This window comes from Procambarus clarkii, chromosome 28, assembly GCF_040958095.1.
Source record: "Procambarus clarkii isolate CNS0578487 chromosome 28, FALCON_Pclarkii_2.0, whole genome shotgun sequence".
Lineage (NCBI taxonomy): Eukaryota > Metazoa > Arthropoda > Malacostraca > Decapoda > Cambaridae > Procambarus > Procambarus clarkii.
Window position 1 is genome coordinate 23824267 of NC_091177.1, and position 21215 is coordinate 23845481.

Here is a 21215-nt window from a genome sequence, read left to right on the forward strand (position 1 = left end):
AACCTGCTGTACTATAAGATAAGGAACCTCTTCAATGTATGTAGTCTATTACTGTAGTTTGATTGGCTGCATATATATTTAAATAATATAAACCCCCTAATGTGTAGAGGATCGATTTGTGAGATTGTGAGATTATTGCAGAAATACAGTCCACTTATCATTATACAAATTGCTATCGAAGTATATAAATTAACGTAAATATAAATTCATATAAATTAAATAAATATAAATCTCACAGGTCGGTTCCCACAAATCGAGCGGTTCCACCCAACCCTCAAAAAGATGTTATACGCCCATACATACATATACATATATATATATATATATATATATATATATATATATATATATATATATATATATATATATATATATATATATATATGTTGTTTGGTCCTCCATGGACAGCGTTAGAGATCTGTTATATATATAGTTGAGTGAATTATTTGAACAATCAACCACAGGTGATTGTAGTGTTTTTAAAAGTGCTAAAATAACCTACATACACAAATACATACATTTAAGCCTCGTTCGTGACACTGACGCAAATCACAGCACTCAACTCAACACTACAACACCTTGGTTAGGCTGATGATAAACGCTACATTAAGAAACATATCGCTAATGAACCACGAGCAGTGAAGCCGAGAAGGACCAGATTCGCGGTTACAAATACACATATTTTCTTATACATAATTCGTTTTCAAAGTTGTGTTTGTTATTAGCGCTAAATCCCACCGGGACGCCACGTTAATCACACCTGCTGATGCTGATTTTAGCAGGTATCTGGTTGATACCTGCTGGATGGGGTTCTGGGAGTTCTTCTACTCCCCAAGCCCGGCCCGAGGCCAGGCTTGACTTGTGAAAGTTTGGTCCACCAGGCTGCTGCTTGGAGCGGCCCGCAAGCCCACATATCCACCACAGCCCGGCTGATCCGGAACTTCTCTTAGAAAACAGTCCAGTTTTCCCTTGAAGATGTCCACGGTTGTTCCGGCAGGTGTGTGAATATTCACAGCTGTGTCTCACCTGTGCGAAGAGTGTAGCCAAGACCAGGAGGGCTGTGAGGGTGGTCATGATGCGCGCCTCAAGGACGTGGGGACGGAAGAAGAGAGTGACATAGCTGATCATTAGGAGGATCAAGGAGGGCGTGTAGATGTTCAGGATGGCATAACCGGCGCGTCTGTGGAGTGTGATCTCAACCAGCATCTCACTGAACTCTTTACTGTTGTCGTAGAAAAGCTTTGGCTGCTTGATCTGCTTTAGAAAGAAAAAGATAAACTTTCAAAAAATGAATTAGCTTTTGACATAATTACATACTCATTAACCCGTTTCCATAGTGGCGGGAGACATCAGCACAAAATGAAAACCATGAATATAATAGTACAAAGTTTGGTATTAAATGATAATTACAAATAAAATTCGTCCATCCATTATTTCACTCAAAATACAGTACTTATACCAGCCCGTTCCGATCACGTCAACAAAACTCAAGTACCACCACCACCACCACACTCCAACAGCCCCACCAACTCCACCACCACCACACTCCAACAGTTTACAAGCAGTCTGAAGACAATTATCTTGTCTACACATTGTCTTCTACCACGGCATCCACCGTCTTCATCACTGATCAGTTTCTCAGGAAAATCGTGTGTTCTGCCACTCACTTTGCCCACAACACTTTGTGAACAAAGTGAACAAAACCTCAATAATTCCTTCTCTTGCTGTGTTTGCTACTATGTGTATAGAGAGAGGTTCAATCTCACCAAACTCTTTGGCACATTACTACTATCAGGGGGGCCTTCTGCCATGTTATCCACATCTATTCCAAACTGAGTTTTTTTCCGTAACTTGTACATCAATACTTGCATCTTCCCCACGTTCCAGAGCTTCCTGGCAGATACACTCACCCATTCCCTAGATACGTCAGCTGGCACACTATCGTGTTCTCTCCTCAGTCCATCACATATTATCATGGTCACATTAGCACCTCATTCATCACGTCCATTCATTACTTTCTAAACATCATTTTCTTCGTCTGCTTCTAGTGCCATCTTCGTTACATAGCATGCTTCCGTGTATGTCCTTAATATTCCTATATATCTGCATATAATTCTTCCTGTCGTACTTCATTGCTTCTTTAAAAAAAATGTTTTGTGAGAGAATTTCTTTAATTTTTTTGTTATTGTTCCCCCACTTGCTCTCTATTTTTGTTAAATAATTTCTTCATATAACATTTACTCTCACAAAACTCCCATTTTCTTGCTTTTGTCTCTTATTTACCTTGTATCCAGAATAATATTATTACTGTCACCCACTGGTGTTGTCACCTCCTCGCCCCCACCATACACTTCCTCTCACTCATCTACCAGTGCCTCCAACTCCACACACACACACACACACACACACACATACACACACACACAGGTGAGAAGGTGGTGGAGGCCAAGACCGTCAGTAGCTTCAAAGCGTTATATGACAAAGAGTGCTGGGAAGACGGGACACCACGAGCGTAGCTCTCATCCTGTAACTACACTTAGGTAATTACACATATACACACACACACACACACATTTCCTTGGTGTTCTGAACTTAGCATTTCTTGTATACATCTCACATGACAAAAAGATTCATACGTACAGTGTCTTTCTCCATGAACAATATTAACTCTTTCTTTCGTATATATATCTACCAGTTTCTCACTCAGCTGCTTAACTTTAATATATTTACTTCTTGATTATCCTTATCTTCAGAAGTGTCTACAACATCTGGAAATGTGTGTCCACAGACCTCGTACTCCAGCAGCAGGGTACTGCCATGGTAGGTGGCGGAGGATGCCGCCTCCTCGAAAATGAGGTAGTCCTTGGAGCCGGAAAGCATTCGGAAGCGCATGTCGCAGTACTGGACGTCGAAAGGGTAGAGCACCAGGTCGAAGTCACAGGTGAAGGCGGTGGTGTACTTCCTGGAGAGGATCAGAGAGTTCTCCTCACCAGAGAACAGGTCCACTGCGAAAAGCACCAACAATTTTCATTAACAAGACCCATAGAGGTTTAAATATATAAGGTGATTTACAGTCATAATTATCTTCAGTGCTGTATTAACTTGCAATTGAGTTTAAGTAACATAAGGTCATCAATGACGATAAAAAAAACTATCTATATAACAACGATTCTTAGTGTATTCTCGTTTAATTTGAAGCCGTCCACAAATGTGCGTTCTTTAATTTTTTCTGTAATATATAAAACAATACATTTTCTCATACATATATATTTATATTATATACAAAATTTTTGTGTATTGTTAGGCCTAAGGTACATTACGTAAGGTGTTTTTGGTTCTATTGGTAATTTACAATATGTGAATGAAGCATTATGAGAGGACAGCTTCGAACATGGGAAAAGAACTACGCACTCTATAAGAGGATGGGAACCTGTCCTCATCCAGCCCGTCCTCGTAAACAAAGTCCATTCCCACCAACTCTACCGCCCAACCACTTGGGGTGGACGGTAGAGCGACGGTCTCGCCTCATGCAGGTCAGCGTTCAATCCCCGACCGTCCAAGTGGTTGGACACCATTCCCTTCCCCCTCGTCCCATCCCAAATCCTTATCCTGATCCCTTCCCTGTGCTATATAGTCGTAATGGCTTGGCGCTTTCTCCTGATAGTTTCCTTCCCATACACCCGCCAAACCGCCCGTTTATGAATAAGAAACGACTCACGTAAAACTTTCAGCTCATGTTACAATTTTTCTCGAATAGTGTTTCGCTGACGACCTCTGTCAGCGAGCCTGTAAATGCTTCATTAACGTACTACAAACACAATATACAGATAATTACCAACAGAGCTTAAACACTTAACCTAATCTACACCTAAATATACTCAATGTGCTAATATATAATGTTAATTGATATGAGAAAATGCCTATTTTGAATAAGCAACGAGTTAAAATTGATGAATGCGTCTTTGGGGTCGGCCGCTGGATGGAATGAACACAGCCTGACGACGGGTTGCATAACCCGCGAATTTCAATGTTGGTGGGAACCCTGGGGAGTCAGGACTATTGGTCTCAATATGTTACAATAATGGTGATCGTGCGTAGAACTGTGCACTAGAAGATACTGCGTTTGTTGTGACCGTATACACTGTTATGACTGTGAACACTGTTGTTCACTGTGCATGTGAGGTCTATCTACACCAGGAAATTTGGCTTTTGGTGAACGCCTGGTTCCAGGAGGGTTAGCCATAGTAGTAATGAATATGTTACTGTGATCAACACTGTGTTGTGAAGATGTGGTCCCTGTACACTGGATGCCTCAGCTAGTTTATAATTAATTGTCAAATTTTAATATAGCCTGAAATTCTAGATTGAAAATGTCTGTAAAACAATTATTTAATATCCAGTCATTTGAAACTGAATTTTCTAAGGCAGCAAACAAAAGGAAAGGTTACACTAAGAGAAGCCTGGACTCTACCTTCGCGGGGGACGGTGTTGTCCCTTCGGTTCGGAGGACGAAGTCGCTGGACGTGTAGTGAGGCTTCTTGGTCTACCGTCGTGTGTCGATGTCCCTCTGTACCGACGAACCTCAAGGTCGGTAACCAGAGGCTCAACATGCTCGTGTAATTCACCTTGTTGAAGGTCTCGTTAGTCTTCAGGTTACGATAAACGAGACGATTGTCAAACCAAATCATCTGAATCTTGTATGACATTTGCATGGTCATTTGGGTGGTATGGATGGTGATGGACTCGATTGTCACGTTGACAGTTATTGGTAGACTCGTGCCCACTTTATCACTGCCCGGCAGTGGAGGTATATCTTCCTTGTAATCCTCAGGCTTTCCAATGATCTCACAGGCAACCTCATCACTGTGGTCCAGACAGTCGTATTTTTGGTCGCATCGATTCTGGTGAGGGATGCAGGTGGCGTCATCACAAGAGTAACTGTCCGGTCCGCAAGGCGTGAGGACCAGGGTCCGCGGACCTTCTCGTTGGTTACACACTGGTGACTCGAGGTGCCAGATCCGACGGCCCATGGGCATGTTGAAGGGCGCGTTGACGTCTAGTCTGGCCAGAGTCTTGTTCTCTACCACGTTGATCCACAACCATTCTCCCTCCACCTTCTTGATGTGGTACGCTCCATATCCCTTGAAATAAAGATCACCCAGACCTTCCTGGTAGGCGATGAAGTTGAGGTTGTGTTCTTCTAGCTCACAAGTACCTAACAAGGTGAAGACATGCAGATCAGAAAATTCACATATAGCGCACCATTTGCTCGTGGCACAGACAATATCCGACAAGCCGAGTTTTTCAATCACGGCGCAATTCTCATAGACCAAGCCGTTGGGCTCGCCAACTTTCCAGGCCACGGTAGGAGCGAGGGCGTTATCGTAGTGAGTGACCCAAGTCCCGTCGTGGTTGGCATCAGTGATGGAAGACCACAGGAAGTCACTGCACAAGGTCAAGTTGTCCTGATGAGGCCACACTTGGTACGAAAGGTTGTACCAGAAGGTCACCTCTTTCATTGTGGTTGGCAGAGGCAGATGAGAGCCCAATGCCTCACATATATAAAAGGCGTGAGCCTGTGGCAATTCAGGGAACCCAAAGTAATTCGTGTATGTACTGGGCTGGCAGAAGGACTCCATAGAGGCGTCGTACTCTGTGACGTTATGAAGTTCCCACCCGGCCTCCCAGGAGATGTAGTTACCCTGAAGATCGCTCTTACACGCAGCCATGCTAGCTATGGCGTTCCTGCTCAGTACAGAGTCCCACATATTTACCTGCGAACGTAAACATGAAATAATAACGTGTTAAAATGATCGAAGATTATGTATAATGAGGTAAGCAGCATATATATTACAGATATTTCAATGCTAATCGGTGAAAATATTTGATAAGATCAAGAGAAAATGTGTTTCCTTTAATCAGAATTGGCATTTTAAATTAAACACAATATTTCAGGTTAATAATGACCGAACTAGTCAGAGGATGATTGTTGATGAGTATCAAATTTATTTCAATATTAGTTTTGATAAAAACTATGAGCCATTTCTTTATAAATAATACAAATGTGAGTCAAAATGATCTCAAACCGTGATTAAATTTATTTATTTATTAGTTTGTTTTTATTGATCTGCATACGGTTAGAGTGAATGATTTTAGTACAGATTTTGGTGATCAATTGATGTTATGACAAGCCAGCAACACGCAGGCTTAGCGTGTATGGACGTCTTAAGAGACAACCCAGACATTCACCATCACAATAATATAAGAACAGCATGTATCCACCAGGAAGTATTCAGGTAGTTCGATGGGATCGAACTAAGTAACTCTCACTCACTCACTCACTCACTCACTCTCTCACTCTCTCACTCTCTCACTCTCTCACTCTCTCACTCTCTCACTCTCTCACTCTCTCACTCTCTCTCTCTCTCTCTCTCTCTCTCTCTCTCTCTCTCTCTCTCTCTCTCTCGCACACACACTGCTCAGAAATCTGTACACCAGTTGATTGACAGTTGAGAGGCGGGACCAAAGAGCCAAAGCTCCACCCTCGCAAGCACAAATAGGTGAGTACACACGCCCCGCCAAGAACAGTTTGCGCGACCCGGAAGAAGGCCAGCCGAGTTACCTGGGAAAGTGCGCCACTGAAGCTCTCACTAGGGAGGTCCCCCTGGCCGAGCCGAGCGTTGTCGCCATAGATCTCACCCTCCACGTTGTAGGTGAGTTCGTAGACCAGCTCCCCGTTCATGAAGGTGTTGTAAGCGTGCTCCAGGTGGTCGTAGGTGAGGCACAGCTGGTACCACCTGAGAGAGAGAGAGTGAGAGTGAGTGAGGGGTAGGTGAGTGGGTGGGGGGTTAGAGAAGCGGAAGACGAGATTGTTGTGTTGCCACTACAAGATCACATAAAGACCAAACAAGAAGCACATTATCAACAAAGAATTGGGCGCTTTCATTCCGAACGATACGCACCTGAAGGTCCTGAGCTTGGTGTGGAGAAGTTGGAACTGCCAGCGGTGGGCCAAGACAATCCTCACGCGGTCCAGCCATAACTCTGTTGAGACCACTCCAGTCATCACCCTAACTTTAGTGTGGCTCAGCTCTAAGAGTGTATTGATCTGATCCCTGTGTCTCTCACTCTGACTTATTAATGAAATACTATATTTTTCATTATATCTTCCTAACTCGCAATCTGAGTGAATAACTGACTGGTACAGACTTATTGACTCGCTGTATGAGCCTGTAAAGCCTTGTTTTTTGCCTAATTAATTGAGTTTCCTCAACTCTCTTTCTGGCTAACTGTCAATATCCTCAACTACCTATCTGGCGAATTGCCTGTTTACTCATTGTTCAACTGCCTGACTGACTTGACACGTCGTCCTACCGGCCCTGAACTGGAATCCTCGGTCGTCGACTGTGTCCCCGAGCTGGAGTACGGTGGCTCTGGTGTGTAGGAAGAAGAGCTTGAAGCGGCAGCAGAGGCTCAGGGAGGCCATCCTCCAGGCCCGGTCCAACTTGCCTCTGTACACCGCCATTGTTGACAGACTCGCCACTCCATCCTTCTGGAACTCCAGCACCTGGATGCTCTCCCCGTCTGGAAGGACAGGTTGTATAGGTAACATGTGGGCGGTGGAGAGGTGGGTAGGAGTGAGGAATGAGATGAAGATGGGTAATGATGGTTTAGAACACATTCGACTGCCTAATGCGATATCTCAAGGAGCTATATAGCTGTTGACCAGACCACACACTAGAAGGTGAAGGGACGACGACGTTTCGGTCCGTCCTGGACCATACTTTAGCCACGTTATTGTGACTCATCGCCTGCATAGAGCTATATAGCTCTCAACTGCTTTAGTATAGTTAATTTATTATGCAGCTGCTTCCTATATCCTGCGGGCGGTAGTGAACTGTTGATAAAAACTTCCTCAAGTTAGCTTGCCTGAGCTGTGTCAGACGCTGCCTCTCCGTGGCTAGGGTTCCTTGAAGACTTTAGCATGACTAGCGTAGGGGGTCTGTATATGTAAGTCCAACTCTTCTGCCACTCACTTTCAAAATACACAGTTTGGGGTCACCGTAATAGGCATGGTGTTTAGTACTTTTGATGGAGTTCTGTCTATCGGGTGGTATAGCCGGCCAATGTAAAGGGTCAATGAACACCTGAATGTTAAGTACTAGCCCGTTGTTAAATATCTCGAAATAGGTTGAATTATCCCAACTGTGAAGGAATCATCAGAGCCGTCCCAGCTCATCCACAATCTGTACATTCCTAAAAATTATACTTTTCTTTATATATATAAATATTATATATATATATATATATATATATATATATATATATATATATATATATATATATATATATATATATATATATATATATCAGGTACCGAAAGACGTAAATGAGGAAGCAAAAACAGTCAGACTAACAAAAGAAGATGTGAGCGGCATGCACTAGCGACGAGGTAGATTTTCTTAACGTAATTAGAAACTGGTTGTATAACTGACTGAACACGACATGCGAATTACACGCTCGTTCTGCTGTAAATTAAACTATTACGCCACACAATAACATGACTACAGGCCAGGGGTCTGGAATACACTCACATCTAACTGTACATTGCAAACGCAGCCTAATCACAGATGAACACCCTGTTCCCCAACTCCCAGCAACAATATGTATAATTAGGGTCATATCGTAGCATCAATAACAGCCAGGCTGTAATAACAGAGAGCGAATAGCCTCACCCAACTTTGCATGGAGACAGGTGATAGGTTGGAGGGACTGTCATAGGCTGATTGGAAGGGCTGGCCCCATTGCCCCCCCCCCTTTAACGTGAATCAGCCCCCATGGCATAATCTTTTCGGGGTCGACCCAGGCACCGAGTAATAGGCTACTTTCACTCTAAACTCGGCGTATTAACCATACACTTATCCCTATATGCCAGAAATACACTAATAACAATTCACTATCGTGAATAATAATGAAGACAATTTCTGTCGATATCTCTCGGTAACTCATACATAAATCAAATCAATATAACGAAATCTGTAATGACAAATAATGTATTCACGAAAATTGATTCCAATCAAAAATCTTCACTGAATAAATTATAATCAGTGGGAGTCCAAATGAGCCGTAATTTTGCAAAAATACTTTTCTAGGCATTTATTTGAAAATATTGTAATAATCTAATTTACTCGCCAGAAATACATAGCCTATCTCGAAAGGAATATTGTTTTTATATTCAAAATAGTTCAGCATAACTTCCACACGAATGTTGATTACCACAAACGGAAGGGATTAGCACAAACTTCTACAACAAGAGTGAGTAATGTACGACCACAAGTGAGTAGTGTACGACCACGAGTGAGTAGTGTACGACCACGTACCTTGGAACTCACAAAGCTGGCTCGCTGCCTGATGTGAAGAATGCACGAAATCTCAATTTGTAAATGTAGCGTCTGCAGACTCAAGATGAATATGAATAATGATCACAAAATGGGTCTTTAACAGTGTCTAATATTGATCACTGCCAGTGAGCAGAATGCCCGTAATTTCCGAAATGTCTTGCGCTCAATCTTTTTACCATCGATTAGGAGTGGGGCCTCTGGCAACTTCTACTTCATATTACACAGCTACACAAATCATATTACACTGCTATGTTAATTTGAAGCTCGCTGCACAGGTAGCGTTTCAGGCATTCCTGACTGCTTAGAAAAAATTTCTAATAGTGACTTCCGAGGACTTTGTTGTCAAGGAACGGTGGGACGACCTCTTTTTTTTCTCTCGGTTCAACCCTGGGACCACAACCCACCACCACAACAACCACTAGACAACCACGCCTCGGGTTGTTGTTGTTATAGATTCAGCTACTCGGAACAAGTTCCAAGTAGCATGGACTTTGGTGAGCCCGTAGTGGACTTACCTGGCACAGGAGCGGTGCTCAGGACGCCTCAGGAAAAGGAAGGGGGGTAGAAATAGCCTAAGCTACTCTATCCCTTTGATATGTATTTTAGTCTCAATAAACGTACTTGAACTTGAACCACACCTCCCTGCTATCATGGCCCCCTTTCCCCTCCCCCACACAACCACCACCAGCTGAGTGAGTCAGTACTTGGCACCCAGTGACTGAGTGCCATTGACCCTGGCACAAGCTTTGGCTATTAGCTCAGACTAGCCTGATCACATTCTCCAGCCGTCATGCGGAAGCCAGTACATTGTTGCACTCACGGGTGTATTGTACGGTTGCACTCCATAGGTGTATTGCACTGTTGCACTCCTCAGATGTATTGCTGCACTCCACAGATGTATTGTATTGTTGCATCAGCAACATGTATTGTATTGTTACCCCTCCACCGATGTATTACATTATTGCACCAGCAACAATGTAATACACTGTTCAGCATCTTCAAGCTCCTAAAGATAATAACCTGAAAGCACTTCAGCTGTTACTTATCATTTCAATTGCTGTTATTCTGCATTTTAATAGATCAGTGTTATATATTATTGTTGCACACATACACACACATTTATATATATATATATATATATATATATATATATATATATATATATATATATATATATATATATATACGTATATATATATATATATACGTATATATATATATATTATATATATATATATATATATATATATATATATATATATATATATATATATATATATATAAACATTTTATCTCTTATTCAGGTTAGCTAACATTAGGTTGGGTTAGGTTAGGTTGGTTGGATTGAATTAGGCTGGGTTATGTTCGAATGGGTTAAGTTGCATTAGATTAGTTTGTGTTGAGTTAGGTTAGGTTGGTTAGATTGGGTTAGGTTGCTTAAATTGTGTTACATTGAGTTAGGTTAAGTTTGTTTAACAAGAAAAAAAAGAGAAGCGATGCGTCGAGGATTGCATACTTTTCTCAGGTCTTAGATCCTACCTCCTTAGCAGAGTCCAACACTGAGGTACAGGCCAGAGGGTGCCTAGTGGTGCTGCACTAAGAGAAGAGTGAGCGAGGTGAAGGATCGTCTTACACTGGACAGGAAGTAACGTTCCCAGCAGCAGCAGGAGCAGCAGCAGCTGGTGTGTTGTGGCGGTCATCATCTGCAGCCTCCGGGGTCCCGAGCCACACATTCTGCTCACAAGATTTGCAAGATGGAGCTTTGGAGCAAGTTGGAGCTATGGAGCTCCATAGCACTGTAAACAAGTATTTGTTTACAGTGCTATGGAGCTCCATAGTACTGTAAACAAGTATTTGTTTACAGTGCTATGGAACTTCTAATATAAATACACTTTCTATCTATTATTTGTAATTTTATATTAATGTTGATATCTATATTTATATTTTATTGTATATCTGTATATCTATTAAATAGTTTCTTGTGATATATATTTAATTGGTAGAAGATTCATACAACGTACAAGATACATATTCGGTCTCTGACTGCTGTATATCTACCAGTCCTTCCCCTCTACCTAATGACTGATGGTCTCCCATTCACCTGCAGTCCACACCAGTTTTCAGTCTTATGCACCTATTTACTGCTAGATGAACAGGAGCATTAGGTGGCAGGAAACGTACCTAAACGTCTCGTCCTGCCTGTGCTCGGTGAAGATATGGGCGATAACGTCAAGGGAAACATAATTATTAAGCGCCCGAAAGAACAGCTAATAAAAAATCCTCAGAATGAGGAGCTTGAAGAGTTACGCATCTAGTGTTATATATTTTCTGAGAGCTGTGTCCAGCATTTTTAGGTAAAGTTCGCCACTATAAGGCTATCCCAGAGAATCTGTTTGTATTAATTTGAATCCCAGTAAACTCTGACCCCACTTACTCACTACCAGCAGGAGACAAGGATAACCATACCCACTGAGTCTATTTGGAAGCGTTGCTCGGGCCCATTGGCAGCGTTCCAGTGAGAGGTTTATCGCTTTTATGAATTTGTCTTATTCTCCAAGCGTAATCCTCACCTGCCAACACCCATTGAGAGACCTCTAGTCGTCCTCACCTGCCGACACCTACTGAGGAGCTCTAGAGACGTCCTCACTTGCCAACACCTACTGAGGAGCTCTAGAGACGTCCTCACTTGCCGACACCTACTGAGGAGCTCTAGAGACGTCCTCACTTGCCAACACCTACTGAGGAGGTCTAGAGACGTCCTCACTTGCCGACACCTACTGAGGAGCTCTAGAGACGTCCTCACTTGCCGACACCTACTGAGGAGCTCTAGAGACGTCCTCACCTGCCGACACCTACTGAGGAGCTCTAGAGACGTCCTCACTTGCCGACACCTACTGAGGAGCTCTAGAGACGTCCTCACTTGCCAACACCTACTGAGGAGCTCTAGAGACGTCCTCACTTGCCAACACCTACTGAGGAGCTCTAGAGACGTCCTCACCTGCCAACACCTACTGAGGAGCTCTAGAGACGTCCTCACTTGCCAACACCTACTGAGGAGCTCTAGAGACGTCCTCACTTGCCGACACCTACTGAGGAGCTCTAGAGACGTCCTCACCTGCCAACACCTACTGAGGAGCTCTAGAGACGTCCTCACCTGCCAACACCTACAGAGGAGCTCTAGAGACGTCCTCACCTGCCGAGAGAGTGGCCGAGAGTGGATTCTTTCCGAAGCGATAGACCGCTACAGATCCGACCTTCCCGCTTCTCATCATTGGCAATAATATTTCATCCGTTATTTATTATCGGAGTTCAATGCTTTTGGGCGCTAGTGTAGGAGGCTGATATCTGGCGCTGCCCATTGTAATCTCTTATTCATTTGCAGTTAATCCGAGTGAACCATTTTTGTTTATATGATACAAAATTTACAATGCCAGACATGTATATGGTTTCGAGGAGCTCAAGGGCGTCTCGTATAAGAAAATCAGTAGTACTGTTTATACAAATAATCTAGAGAAATAAACTTTGTTGTTCATCTCCAGCTGGAAGAATATTTTTTGAGGCAAATAATAATGTATTTTATCTATAATTCTTGAGTTCAAATATAAAATTTATAGTTAATTTCATTGAAAGATTTGCCATCCATAATAAAAGTGTGTCTCTTTTTATATTAACTAATACAAGTAATTAGGGATACATATGTATACCAAAATAACTAGGGATACATATGTATACCGAAAGGTAACCCTCCCCCTTCCTCTACGGGTATTCAGGCTTTAAAGTTTACTTTAATCCCGGACAGTTGAGAACGTCCTTGCTCACAGTGGCATGCAGGAACATGACAAAGTTGACGCCCTTGCTAAGGCTGCAGTAAATAAAGACAGTATTGAACGGAATCTTGAGTTATCAAATAGGTCCCTTAAAGGTGTCATTAGACGAGAACTCCTGGATGGATTTGAAGAAAGTAGAACAGTGCAAACTGGAACTAGCAGGTCCATTGTTCATCACAATGAAATGTGTGAAGTAAAACATGTGTATGGGGCAAGTAACAGTCAGTAGACTAACAGATGTTGTCACAGCTCGTATAAGACTTGGCTACAAGTATCTCTGGCAGTTCGGTTTGTATAGGGATCTAGATGAAGTAAAGTGTAAGGTGTGTGGACATAGACAGGGACACACACTCGAACACTATATCTTGGATTGTAGTAAAATTGAGCCTTTTAGAGATAAATCTAAGCTCACTCTGTATGATATGGCAACCTATCTTATTACCATGGATAAATTACCTGAAATCCTTGCACTGTACCCATATTTCGCTTCCAGTAGATGAACGACATATGAGATTCAGAAACAAGTAGTGTATTGTGAGGACTAATAAACAGAAGCTCCCCTATGACTGTGTAATATCCCCATTGGCCAAACTATTATGTATTAACGACAAGACCTACCATTAATGTATGATGACTTACTGTAAATATGTAGCTCTTGAAATAGCACTTTCTCTGTAACTAGCTGACATTGTAACTATAAGGTGTGAAGGATAGAAGAAATTGTTTATGTAATAATCTAAGATGAGGTCTGATAAAGACCTTTTGTGCCCTATGTAATGCTTTTGCGCTACCGCTCACAGGATGAGTATAGGGTGCACAATAAACTAGCCGCCTTCGGCGGCAACAATCAATCAATCCTTGCTGATTTGTCAGCAAAGTATTGTAATGGCCTTTACAACCCCCCGGCGGTTGACAGGTCTTAGTCCCAACACCAAACCACTGACAGCAACGGGACACTGTATGGAGGATAACAGATGGACAACGACAGGTGCGTGAGTACATAACAGGAAGTGGAGTACGGACGATGAAAGACTATAGAAGGATGACACCAGAGACGATAATATACGGATGATAACAGAGACAACAATATATGGATGACAATAGAGACGACAATATGTAGATAACAACATCTTGAGATGATTTCTTGAGATTAATAAGATTCTTGATAATCAATAATAAGACAACATAAGAAAATCAACTCGATGACAACACTGTGGCTCCATCAGGAAGACAAGAACACATGGACAAGAGGGTGAACGGCAAAATGAGACCAAGGGCAACTTAACGCACTCTTTCAGACAACCTTGATCTGTTCCTTGACCTAAAGCCTCCCTAAAACACTGGCAAGTTGCCTAATCCACACACACACACACCAGCTGACCGAGTATTGGCATTGCCTAACCCCTAGCAGGCCGGAGACTAGGATATTCAAGGATTAAATATCGATAGCCTAATGTTACTCTACAAGATTTCATATATGTCAACAAAATGCCTCGGGTTCTTTTTATTTCATCTGAAAAGGTTAATTATATGCAAGAATCTCCGATGCTTCCCGACTAACTAGCTCAGGGCGGGTGCGTATCTCTTATGGGGAACGAAGCGACCCGCCATGACACCACCTACAAAATACTGAGAAACAGAAAATGCCAAATAAGTGAGATGAAGTCAATACTGTATTGCATTTTGCGGCAGTTATCAGTTTTCTCATAGAACACTGATTTGAATTCGCATTCCTGTTAGCTTTACTGAAGTCAATCAGGTTTATTGATGCTACGGAGTAGTTTGCAGTAACTTACTTTAAGTAACCTATCATAATTTGCATACGTTAATTTACATACTAGCAAGTCATACAGTAATTAAGATTGAAACGCCATATTCGCATCTTGAGAATGGAAATGTTGGTTAAAGTAAATAATATAAGCATATGCAGATTAGTCAGTAAGCTGTAGAGACTGCTTAATTTGCATATGAGAATGTCATACATCATCTTAAATTCTTAATTATAGCAATACGCATACGAGAACTCAGATTTTTAATTGGTATGTAAATCATGACTTATGGGTACTCACACGACTTGATAATGGTCTGGGACTGGTGAAAACGTCGTCGTTTCTTAATTGAGTAGTTTGGACATATCTTCAACCCCTTTATTGTGACTCATCGTCCGCTTGTGTGTGAAGTGTTTTTCACTCATAAATAGGGAATTGGCGGCTGGATTAGCCAGTATTTCGTCCTTGATGACGTGGACGAGTTGTAGACTTAATGAATTCATCTTGAGAATTAGCCGCTGCTTTGGCGAGCATAGTCTGAGGACACGGGCCAGATTCACGAAGCAGTTACGCAAGCACTTACGAACGTGTACATCTTTCCTCAATCTTTGACGGCTTTGGTTACATTTATTAAATAGTTTACAAGCATGAAAACTTCCCAATTAACTGTTGTTATTGATATAAACAGTCTCCTGGTGCTTCGGAGCTCATTAACTGTTTAATAATTGTAAACAAAGCCGCCAAAGATTGAGAAAAGATGTACAGGTTCGTAAGTGCTTGCGTAACTGCTTCTTGAATCTGGCCCCAGGTTACCTGGTCGCTTTATTCAGCACTGAAGCGTCTTGAGTTGGAGGCGCAGAAGTTTCAGTTACAGATGGAGGCCGACACTAAAAAAAAAAAAAAGTACTTTATTAAATACCTACATTGTCAGCTTTATTTAATACACTCAATGACAGCTTTACTGAATATACACACACTGTCAGCAGTTGTCAGGTGCGCGCAACTCACACACTGATAAGTTAAGTTGAATTTTCACTGATAATTTGATGAGGCCGTCCAAATGAGGAAGGTTAGATTAGAATAATTAACATAATGGCAATATAACACCACTTATTTTACCACAGACTGACACTTTGACACTTTTACCACTCTGACACTTTTTTAGTGTCAGAGTGGTTGACAAATGGAATGCACTAGGAAGTGATGTGGTGGAGGCTGACTCCATACACAGTTTCAAGTGTAGATATGACAGAGCCCGATAGGCTCATGAATCTGTACACCTGTTGATTGACGGTTGAGAGGCGGGACCAAAGAGCCAGAGCTCAACCCCCGCAAACACAACTAGGTGAGTACAACTAGGTGAGTACAGACTTGCACGACACCTAGTAAGGCCACCAAATGTTATGAAATATTAAGAATGTATAATAATTCATATTGAGAGGTAATTTAGCCGAATAGAATAATGCAATGCGATAGAAATTTAATGTTGCTCTTAATTTAAAATTGTATAGGGGAAGGGGGAATGTGTAGGTGTGTGTGTAGGGGTGGGGGGGGGAAGGTGTGGGTGCATATGGGGTGTGTAAGAGTGTGAGGAGGGGGGGGGATAAGGTGCGTGTGTAAGGGTGTAAGTGCACGCGCGTATCGCAAGGAGTTGGGAGTGTTGCCATCACAATATGATAGAGAGAGTGTGAAAGACTTTCACGGGAGTATTGTAACCTTTTATCAGCGTATCTATCACACGCTAGCTACACTGTGTACCAAGAATGGCTGTCATTATCATCTTACTCTCTCGCAGGCATTATATAATATACCATACCTCCAGCTACACACTCTGCATGCAATTTTAATACATAGGCTTGTGTTGGTTTCGGGGCTTAGCTTAGTAGGTTTCTAGTTAGGCAAAACAGTTGCATTTTTGACGGAGTGACAAATTGAGAGAACGGGCTGGGGTGTGTATGTGAATGCCACTCAATATGATCTACCAGGTTGTATTTGAGTGCTTTGGAAATACCAGACTGCTAGCAAGGGGCGAAGCTATTCTTCCGGTCACCCATCTACTTACTGGCCAGATCCAGCAGTTTAATATGATCAAGTAAGGCGCACATCGCTGTGTCACGCCCTTGTCTAATGCATAGACCCCCCACCTGTAACCTTTCCTGGGCAGCGATCCTTAACAGTCGGCCCCTGCTCACCCAACAGTAATTGGCTACCTGATTTTTAACTGATTGGCGGCTCGCGTTCCAGGGGAAACTAATAGGCTATGGAAACGGAAAACTCTCAGCCTGCTAACAGAAGTCAGAAGGCGTCTGCTCCTGGACCCATCTGTGTGAAGAAAAAACAAAAGCCAGACATGTCCTGTAATAGAATAAAACAAAATAGTAACAGATGTGTGTTACATCAACCAAACGTACAAACTGACACGCCTTGATCTGCCAGCTCACATACTTTTTGTTCAGTTTATCAAAGAATGAAGAGTTTCCTCGCGAATTTAGACACAATATTTGTGTCAAATACGTGAGGTAATAATATACGATGAACTGTCACTGCTGTCATTGAAAGTGACAAATTTACTGTTTTGGGAAGGATAGAAGAACATATTATATATGACATTATATTAGGAACAACAGTAACTGTGGAAAGCCTATTGGTCCATACGAGGCAGCTCCATATTAATTTCCACCCAAAAGACCAAAATCATTTTGGTTTTATTACGGATAAAAATACTGCGGACTGTCATAAGGTGTTTGTCTAATGAGGAAGACAAATGTGGAGTTTATCTACCATATATTAGAATACTCGGAGAATAGTACAGTAGCAGACCAAAGTAAACTTAAGACTGTCCTTATAAATATGAAACACCTAAGATGCAATCTTCAAGAAATTATAAGTTTATGCATTATACGAGATAAAAGGTTCTGAAAAATGAATGATGGCAAGGGTGTAATAATGGAAGCATGCTTGATATGCGGGTACTGGAGGACGCTATATCTAGCGACCTTGGCTGGGAGGGAGAATGAGAACTTGGCCTGGGGCCAAGCGCTGGAATCGACGGGGCTATTTAGCACTGGTGTGATGGAGAGGGTGTGGCTACTGTATAGGGTGCCTACATTATGAATGCTATAGTGTGGGATACACACATTATAACTACTATATGAAGGGTGAACACGCATTATGACTACTAATATATGGTACCCACATTATGACTACTAATATATGGTACCCACATTATGACTACTAATATATGGTACCCACATTATGACTACTAATACATGGTACCCACATTATGACTACTAATACATGGTACCCACATTAATAGTGTAGCCTACCCACATAATGTAACATTACCTTATGTTGGAGCAATTGCAAAATTTTGAATACATAGTACGCTAAAACTGAAGAATGCGTCATTGGGGGGGGGGGGGGGGGGTTGATCGCCGTTTGAATGAGCCTAGCCTGGGAACAGGTTGCAACAGGAAATGCAGACGTGAGCAGTAGGCCTATCGTGCGACAGCAGAGAATTAACAAGCGCACAGTAGGCCTTAACAAGTGAGCAGTAGGCCTATAGTGTGGCAGCAGGCGTTGTCATCACTGAAATACAAATACGTCGATTGTTAGGCAAACCATAACTATTCAAGTTTTACAAACTTGAAGCGTTTTCTATAAAATTGCAATCCAAAATGCAGCGATTTATACTGTATATTAATTTCAATGTCTATCGTATTATACAAAAAATATAACGACTTATTCGTATAGAGGTTGCATATGGTCAATAAGTTATTAATTTTAAAATAAATATACAATTTATATAGTTATATATACTTGTAAAAAATGTATTACATTTCTGGTTAGTCGTTATCATATCCGGATATCATGCATCACCCCTGGGCCAAGTTTAATGTGGATATGTTCTGCACTTTACTACAGTAGTCTATATTGGTTGAACTTGAACGTAAGATATTTCTAAAGCTGAGTGACAATTTTCGTTTTCCTCATGAAAGTAGAAAGTATAATAATATTAATTTCTATATGAGAACAAATCAATTTTTAATACACAGTACATTAAAATTCATGAATGCGTCTGGGGAGGACGGCCACTGCCTTAAACAGCCTAGTGTTAGGACGGCTGTGGTGGGTATGTGGGCCTGCGGGCCGTTCCAAGCAACAGCCTGGTGGACCAAACTCTCACAAGTCAAGTCTGGCCTCGGGCCGGGCTTGGGGAGTAGAAGAACTCCCAGAACCCCATCAACCAGGCAACCAGGTATCAACCAGGTTGCAGCCCGTCCTCTAAACAAAGACCCAGAATCCATTCCATGCTCCTGCCAAACCCCCTGTTTATGAATGAAAACGATTTACACACGACCTACAACTGATGACGTCCGAACACTTCCGGAACAAGTGCTTCGCTGACGATTTTTTTTGTTTTCGAAGTACAACGCTGTAAATGCACCCACGTACTACAAATACAAATAATCGGCAACAGAACCTAAACACCTAACCTAACTTAATCAGTGCCTAAATATGCACAATATGCTAATATTTAATAATATTAATTTATATTTGAGAAAAATTCTGTTTTGAATGAACAGTGTTAAAATTGATGAATGCGTATTTGGGGTCAACTGCTGGATAGAATGGACTTGGTCTGAGGACGGGTTGTACAGTGTTACTGTATTCACGCTCTTTACTTTTTTAAGTTTACAAATGGAGTGCTGACTATTGGGAGATTCATTATCTGTCATAAGTAGTGATATCCCACAGCCTATCACTGTCAATTACAATGTCACTCATACTGGTTGATTGTTTGGTGCTACCCGTACCTAAATTTACCCGAGGGCCACTATCTCCCTAGAGTGGCTTCGACGGGGACAGGAAGCCAGCGGCTTGCCAAAGGTCTCCCATTGTTCCTGAGGATTTTCATAACATACCATAACTCTTTGATTGCAGCGATTGTTCTTGTCAGATCAAGTTCTTATTGTAGTGTGACTTTGACAAGATCTTGAGATACCAAGGTCTAAGTAAATAATTATCAAAAAGATTTCAAAGGCCTAGTTCAAGTCCTAGTCCTAGTTTCGGCTACCTTGTCTATCATATTAGACAATATGAGACGGTACTCCTGCAAAAGAGATTCTGAAACTTGCTCTGTATATATATATATCATTATGTTATTAATAATCTACATTATAATTCCCAGTATATATTTTAAATGATGGGTTTTCAAGTGTTTTTAAACAAAATTACTGCTCCTCTTGTATTTTTCAGTGTATCAATGGCTAATAATGATTTCTTTAAAATGTCAGATGCAATACAAACAAGGAACATTTCCAAGTTCAACAAGTTAGATTGTTGGAGAGAATAGATGGTTTTTTTCATAAAAAGATATAAACCCATGGAACCGCCTACCCGCCGAAGCCGTAAATGCAAAACCACTGCTACAGTTCAAGATCAAGTTCAATAAAATAATTCAGGACAAAAGGGGAACCCTTGACAAGCCGCCGGCTTCCTGTTCTCACCAAGGTCACTAGAGAAATAGAGACCCTTCAGGGAAATTCAGGTAGCTGTATTGCATTTAACTCAGTATATGTGGAAGTAAGCAAATTGTTTTCTTAGTCTTTTTCACTAGTCTCTACATGTTGCTTCTGCAGGAACTCTTAGACGCTCATGCAAGACCCAAGACTACTTGACTGTGATATGGAATTTAGATAATAAATGTTATACTTCAATATATGCAATAAATCGGGTATAATTCTGTTCAATATTTCCTAAGAGATGTATTTTAGTTATAATTTGTAAACATTGTAACGACATGGTTTTATGCTGTGTCGACAGTTTTCCTAAGACATCTAAGAATATTTCTTCAGATTTCAATTTACTTGTTTAAAAGTTAGAACTATAGAACATCAGTTATACATCAACATTCTTGCCTCCGTAGAAATTGACATCACGTTGACTATGATGCAACTTTTTTTCGGGGCGTACTTTCGCTCATTTCACAACACTGCTGAGAGTTGCAATGGCTGCGATGCTATCTGATGCGAGAAAGATGTTGGAGCATGAAGAATCCTTACAAACAAGAAGGCAGAACATCAAAAGAAGAGCCACAAATTTCGCCAGGAAGGAGAGCATCTTCCCAACGCTCAAACCTCACGCCGCCATGCTGGATCTCGGCCAGAGTGCTCGATACCTTTGTTTACATATATCATCCCCTGAAGTACCCAACG

At 41.6% G+C, this 21215-nt stretch overlaps 1 protein-coding gene across 10 annotated transcripts; it reads right to left on the reverse strand.

Annotated features, from left to right (window-relative positions):
• Positions 1-394: 394 nt before the first annotated feature.
• Positions 395-21210, reverse strand: LOC138369531 (uncharacterized). 10 transcript variants are annotated; one of them, XM_069332932.1, is made up of 12 exons: positions 21063-21210; positions 18343-18585; positions 17208-17319; positions 15811-15884; positions 15298-15534; positions 11035-11135; positions 7375-7584; positions 6963-7044; positions 6623-6797; positions 4472-5774; positions 2791-3005; positions 395-1254 (listed from the first exon to the last, which is right to left on the reverse strand). In XM_069332932.1, exons 6-12 carry the CDS (start codon positions 11132-11134, stop codon positions 751-753), a joined length of 2589 nt encoding a protein of 862 aa, XP_069189033.1. In that variant the 5' UTR covers position 11135; positions 15298-15534; positions 15811-15884; positions 17208-17319; positions 18343-18585; positions 21063-21210; the 3' UTR covers positions 395-750. The 10 variants fall into 10 exon arrangements, with proteins under 10 accessions (XP_069189033.1, XP_069189030.1, XP_069189026.1 ...); XM_069332929.1 differs by having other exon boundaries at positions 395-1257; positions 2731-3005; XM_069332925.1 differs by lacking the exon at positions 6963-7044 and adding an exon at positions 18817-18985 and having other exon boundaries at positions 395-1257; positions 2731-3005; positions 10941-11135.
• Positions 21211-21215: the final 5 nt, after the last annotated feature.

What these genes read in the sequence shown, in the direction of transcription:
- LOC138369531 (XM_069332927.1), bottom strand. Translation starts at nt 11,134, where the DNA reads ATGTGTGGCTCGGGACCCCGGAGGCTGCAGATGATGACCGCCACAACA. An exon ending in TGTTGGACTCTGCTAAGGAG is followed by an intron (nt 7,585 to 10,940) that starts GTAGGATCTAAG and finishes CTGTCCTTCCAG; the next exon opens with ACGGGGAGAGCATCCAGGTG. An exon ending in AAGATAAGGATAATCAAGAA is followed by an intron (nt 1,258 to 2,730) that starts GTAAATATATTA and finishes TTCTTTCTAAAG; the next exon opens with CAGATCAAGCAGCCAAAGCT.